Source organism: Equus asinus, chromosome 3 (assembly GCF_041296235.1).
Source record: "Equus asinus isolate D_3611 breed Donkey chromosome 3, EquAss-T2T_v2, whole genome shotgun sequence".
Taxonomy (NCBI): Eukaryota; Metazoa; Chordata; class Mammalia; order Perissodactyla; family Equidae; genus Equus; species Equus asinus.
The window spans coordinates 58,316,384-58,322,696 of NC_091792.1; the positions used below are offsets into that span (position 1 = coordinate 58,316,384).

The following is a 6,313-nucleotide window of genomic DNA, read 5'->3' on the forward strand; positions in this document are numbered from 1 at the left end:
GGAAACAGGCACTCTAAAACATTCACCACTGTAAGGTATATATTAGTATAACTTCTATTGAGAGCAATTTTGGCAGGCTTTGGTAAATTAAAGCACAAGAGCAGTTTCTAGCATATACCAAGAACAGGTTTTAGCGACTGTAATTAGCAAACTTTAAAATGTACAAAATTTTAAACGCTTTTTATAGGACTTTTTAAAGTCACATACAAGAATGTTCACAGCAACATGGTTCTTAAAACAAAAAAATACAATGTAAGTTTTCTTTAGGGAAATGGTTAAACTATGATCTATTCAATGGGATACTATGCAGATAGCTATTTAAATAAGTGTGGCAGCTCTGTCATACTGAGAGAAAGATTTCTAAAATGAGAATAAGGTGCAGAACAATATATATTAAACTTCCATTTGGGTAATATTTATATGTACACGCAGATATGTATGATTATTTATGCTTAAGTCTCTCTTGAAGGATAAATTATTGCATTATTGGGATTGCCTCCTGGGAGAACCAGATAGCTGGAAATCAAATAAGCATATAAACTATCTACTGCACAGCCCTTTTACATTTTATACTAGTAACATATGACCTATTTCTTAAAGCAACAAAAAAAGGGAGTTTTCATAAACGTACCCCTAAGTACTGGCTGGTCTGGGATAGAACCTAATTCTTAATCCTATTTCAGTGCTTTCAACATAACCACTCCTTGAAGTCACCTAGTCTTGAAAACCTACTGGTCTAATTTTTCAGAAGGATTTGAAATTTTGATCCATATTTACAAAATATCAAACCTGAGGACTCATCACAAATCCTGGGCTTATTCTGGAGCAGCTCTTGATTTTAACAAAGAATGAGTCAGTCTTAGCTCAGAAACTTATATTTTATATAACAAAGAACAGAATGAAAGCAGTCACAAACTCCTGAAAAGAAAGGTGACAAGAAACCTAATAGGCCTGCCCCCTGGGTCTAATTTATAGATTTAGAAATCCTTAAGGAAACAGACCCTTACTCAATTTCAGGTTTAGAAACTCCCTACTCAACATCTCTTCTATGCACTAGTTTTAAATACTTTATAACATTCTCATTTAATCACTAAAACACTGTGAAGTAAGTATCGCCCCATATTACAAACAGGGTGAACTAAGCTCAGAGGTAAATTTCATGCAGCTAGCATTTGGTAGATCTGGGGAACTGGGATCCAGATGTAGGTATGTCTCAAAAATACCGTACCCCAACTTTTTAGTGTTAAGTCACCTAAAACCAGAAAATATTTTTAAAAATATAAAATTAGTTTTCATTTTATGATCAGCAAAATCCTGAAATTTAATGTGTAATCACTGAGATATGATTAATAGAGGGCAATCATAAACAGGTTTGAAGATTTTACTTGAGTCCATTTGCTCTGGTAATTATGCTAATTCCTCATTTGCATTTAACAAAATTTTTGTATTTCCTGCTTAAGAAATGAAATAATCCTTACCAAATACAGCATAAGAGAGACAACCAAAGCTCCCATGGTTAGGTAATAATTATTTTGGCTTCTATTTTAAAACTGGATAGGTAACAAAGATTGTCAGGTTCACCTATAAAACTATCAACAAAAAGGTTTCTTCTGTAATCACTTAGCCGACAGATGGTCAACTTCCAATAACAACCTGGTAACCATTAGAAAGTTATCTCAATTCAGATACAAGCAACTGCTTCCTCAAATGAACATTTCTCAAATAACTGCTTTCCTCTGTATAAATCCTAGTGAAATTTAGTCAAATTGCAATCATGGGAAATCAAAATAACCATCTCACATGCTTTCTTAGGTAAGTAAAGTTACTCAGAATTCTAAAGCTTAAGGCCACACTAATTTTTAAGATTTAACTCAAAATTCATTCTTGTATTCCACCTTGAACTAGTTCACTTTCAACAAAAATTTAACTTTGTTACTAATGATGTTTTTAACAGTTTACAGCTTTTTTAGGTATGGATTCACTGCATTAGGTCCTCTGCCTCACATTATAGAAAAAGTTTCCCTCAAGATAAGTCTCAGTTAAAAAAAAAAAAAGAGACCTAAGTTAGCTAATAAGTGAACAGAAATGTCAAGAATGAAACTTACTCATTTTGTGAAACTGCATAAATTTCTAAAGTTGATTAAATTCCAGATTGATTTTTAAAGAACACTCTGCAAATAGGAATATGGGTATATGTGACTTTCTTTTAAGCAAATATTTTACTAAATGAACTGTGTCTAAGAACTGTTAGGCAGAAATACAAAAAAGTTGACATGGTTCCAGACCAGAAGTGGTTTTTAAAGTGGAAGTTAATTTAGCATATAAGACAAAGACGATAGAAATAATATACATAATTTTATTACAAAAATTTTTTTAAAAAACAAAATGCAACATTCTAAAAAACTGAAAATTTACTATTGATACTAATTCCTACGAGTTTGCTGTGCTACCATACACAAGTCAAGAAATTAAACAAACCATTAAATATTCAGAAACATTCAACATCAGAAGCTTTAAAATCTAACTGTATGTAGTAGCCCCTCAAAAAGCTACAACCTGAACTTTAAAAAAAGTATTTTCTCTACAAAGAATCTTATCAGCTATACAAAAATCTGTACAGTTTTTATACTGAAGCTAAATATTGAGCTGCACTTGAATTCACATTCTTAGCAAAAATAATTGCCTGAGCACACACGCACACTCCACACACATTACAAGATAGCCATTTATTCTTCATCCTCTTCCTCTTCCTCCTCATCTTCATCTTCTTCCTCCTCTTCCTCTTCCTCCTCATCTTCTGGTTCATTCTTCTTCTTTGAACCTGTTGGCCTGCCAGGGCCCTTCTTTCCGGCTTCACTTTTGCCCTTGGCACGGTATGCAGCAATATCCTGAAATATTGTCAAAAAAATAAAATCAGCATCCGGGGTCATTACTCAACTGTGAAAACCACTAAGTTGTAAACAATCTAAGATTATTGACCAATAATCCTGGCGACAGTTTAAAAAGGTATTCAGAGTCTGACTCAGTCTGGAGAGCATTTGCCCCCTCCAGGCTTTAGAAAGCTACTGATCCAAAATGATGGGGTTGTATTAGATCAATGTCAGTACTTTCACTACCAATATCCGTTTACATCACAAAGCCCCCCCCAACTTCACATTTCAGATATATCTACATAAAACAATACATCAACCCTCTCTTTTTTCAAACTAAGAGACCTATGTAACTACAAATGAAATCTACCAGCGCTACAACCACCAGCTCCAGTCAAAAGAGAGGGTTCCAATTAGCTTCTGCTGCTTAAGTGTACAATTTTTATGTTTCTAAACATAGCTGACAACCATTAATACAAGATTATCTAGACTTCCCAACTATCTACAGTTTATACCTATTTTTCTAACATCCATTTAGAAAACATCTACCTAATTTTAACGTTGGCTTTAAAAAAGACGATGTACCTTTTCGTATTTCTCCTTTAGCTTAGCTGCTTTCTGTTCATACGGTTGTTTATCTTTGGCTGACTGTTCAGACCACATTTCACCCAATTTTTTTGCAGTATCCCCAATGGATAAGCCGGGGTGTTCACTTTTGATCTTTGGGCGATGTTCAGAGCAAAACAGGAAGAAGGCAGATCTGAAAGGAAGCAACAGAGTTAATAAACTGAAACGTCAAGGGGCAATTTGATTGATTTTAAAGCAAACTTACGGAGGTCTTTTAGGAGCATTGGGATCTTTCTTCTTTCCTTTCTTGTCACCTTTGGGAGGAACATAATTTTTCATCTCCCTGTCATAACGAGCTTTGTCACTTTTTGCCATGTCTTCAAACTTTGACTTTTCCTTGGCAGACATGGTCTATGGGCACGAAAGAAGCAATAAAAATACAGCAAAGTTGTAAACTATAGACGTGCAAGATCATCTGTTTCAGGGCTACATTTTCCTTAGTTAGTAGCATTTTGCTAGAGCCGTCTTAAAAATAAAACCCTAAAACAGTCTGCTTAAAACTCTAAAGAAACTATTCGAGCGGGCGCTCGGCGGGGGACGCTGCAGGTTCCCGGGGACCGCCCCGCCCGGGGCTGGCCGAAGCCCCACCTGCGAGCGCCGCGCCCGGAAGCGCCGCCTCACCTTCCACCGCTCCGAGCACTTCTTGGAGAACTCGGCGAAGTTGACGGAGGAGTCCGGGTGCTTCTTCTTGTGCTCCTCCCGGCAGGTCTGCACGAAGAAGGCGTACGAGGACATCTTGCCCCTCGGCTTGTTGGGGTCTCCTTTACCCATGGTCACCGAGCGGCGTCCACCTGGCGGGGTGACGGCGGTGGGGGGCGGCGGGACTCAGCTTCCCGCCCAAACCCGCCCGCCGCCCCCATAACCGCCCCCGCGCACACGCCCTCCCGCCGGCCGAGCTCCGCGCGCGGGACCCCCAGGCCCTCCCGGAGGCCGCGCCGCCGCCGCCGCCCTGGCCCCCGGCCCGGTCGAGGCGGTGAACGCCGCGGGCGCCCTCCCAACCGCGTTCCTGACAGAAACGTGCCGGCTTCCACGGCGCGAGCCGCACTCAAAGGGCTGTCGCCTCGCAACCGACGGTCAAACAACTCTTGGAACCGGGCCCGGGGGAGCTTCCCGCCCTCCACAGCCCCCGGCCCGCACCGGCCCGCAGCCCGGATCCGCCCGCAGGGCCGAACCCCGAGGGCCACAGCGCCCACGCCGGCTAGGAGGCTAAGAAGGAAGGGGCAACAGCAGGCCCAGGAACCTGAGGGGCCGAAGGGGACTCTTGCCTGGTGGCAGCTTTTCCTCAGAGTCCCGCCAAGCGGCCGGTCCGGCAGAGACGCTTCCTTCCAAGGGCTCCGGCGTGAACTGGTTTCTCGCTAACGCAATCCTCAGCCTCTTGTTTTGCAGAGTTCTCCGCGCCACGGCAACTTGACGAGCCGGGCCGCAGGCCACACCCCCGTCTCTCTGATTGGCTCTGATGATTATTCAAACGCAGAGAGGCCCCGCCTCCCCTCCACGGAGGCTTCCGATTGGTCGGTTTCTCGCCAGGCCCGTCCCTCCGGCCCCAGCCTAGCAGGTTCGGTGGGTCGCCCAGGTCGTTAACTCCCAGACCCGTTAGAACCGGTCAGGAGAGGAATGTACTGCTCGATGCTGATTGGCGGCGGGAAAAGGGTTTGAAAAATGGCGGGCCCGACGCTGACTGGCTAGGGCGGTAAACGGGGGGAGTGGTTGGCCCGAAAGGGAAAGCCCCGCCAGATTTAAAAATACCAAGCCGGGAGACTGGGGGTTGTTCTCAAGGGGTTGGCGGCGGCGGCTTGGTTTCCTGGCACGAAGGTAACAGCAGCAGCAGCGCTCTGCCCCTTCTCCGACCACAGTCCAGGGCCTGTCTCCTCCGCCTCTGCTCGGCGCCCCAGCGGTGTCCTCTCCTCGGGGCCCTGCCCGCTCGGCCCTGTGGTCCTCAGGGTCTCCCCTGCCCCGTCCAAAGCGTAACAGAAGGGGAGAGGCTGAGGAGCGCGCCCTGCGGCCCGACTGCCCGGCTCGGCCCGTCGCCGCTGGGGCTGTGGCAGAACCTAAGGAGGACAGAGGTGACAGGGAACCTGGGACGGGGCGCGGGAGGGCAGCCGTTCCCGCCTCTCGTGGGGTGTTACAGTAAGGCGCTTCCCGCCGATGGAATTCCCCTTCGGAGGTCCCTCCGTTCCCCCTTTGTCTCGGGTGGCAAATACCGAGAGGTAAACACGGGCGCCCTCGGGTCCGGAAGGGGAGGCGGTGGGCAGTGGCTCCGTTGGCCCCGCCCCCGTCATCCGGGTCCGATGCCGGCTGCGCCCGCCTGGCCGAACCCCGCACCCTTCCCCGGGCGCTGGGGGAGACCTCGGAGCCCCGGCGGCCCCGCAGCTGGCCTGGCTGTCACCTCGGTCTTCACTGCCTCTCCCTCTAATGTGATCGTTTTTTAAAAACTTCTCGATATCAAAGATCCCTTTGAGCCCCTCATAAAAGCAGTGAACGCTCCCACCCCCAGGTGCATACATTCGCCCAACCGCACAGCGCAACGTTTCACAGCCGCCTCCAAGGCCAGGTTCAGACCCGCCGGCTTAGTGTCTAGTTCGAGCGCGCCAAAGCTCCCTTAACGAACTGCTTACTAGCGTCACGAGCTGCGTTTCCCAAGGTAGGAGGACTTTCCCTGACGTCTCAGTATGCTGTTTCTGTGTTGTATTTAGTCTTGAGGACTGTTTTTTCCTATTGGCCCATAAGTTGCACTGACAGTTGGTTTCAACACATTTTAAATATTCCTTTTTTCTAAGTTCGCTGGCATTTGTTAGACTGTGTGCTCCTATTTGGTT

General features: G+C 45.6%; 1 protein-coding gene across 2 annotated transcripts; it reads right to left on the bottom strand.

Moving 5' to 3' along the window:
• Window positions 1-2,342: 2,342 nt before the first annotated feature.
• Window positions 2,343-4,941, bottom strand: HMGB2 (high mobility group box 2). Of its 2 annotated transcripts, none has more exons than XM_014842141.3 (5): window positions 4,763-4,941; window positions 4,119-4,288; window positions 3,703-3,848; window positions 3,456-3,630; window positions 2,343-2,888 (listed from the first exon to the last, which is right to left on the bottom strand). In XM_014842141.3, exons 2-5 carry the CDS (start codon window positions 4,266-4,268, stop codon window positions 2,727-2,729), a joined length of 633 nt encoding a protein of 210 aa, XP_014697627.1. In that variant the 5' UTR covers window positions 4,269-4,288; window positions 4,763-4,941; the 3' UTR covers window positions 2,343-2,726. The 2 variants fall into 2 exon arrangements, with proteins under 2 accessions (XP_014697627.1, XP_070361171.1); XM_070505070.1 differs by having other exon boundaries at window positions 4,738-4,937.
• Window positions 4,942-6,313: the final 1,372 nt, after the last annotated feature.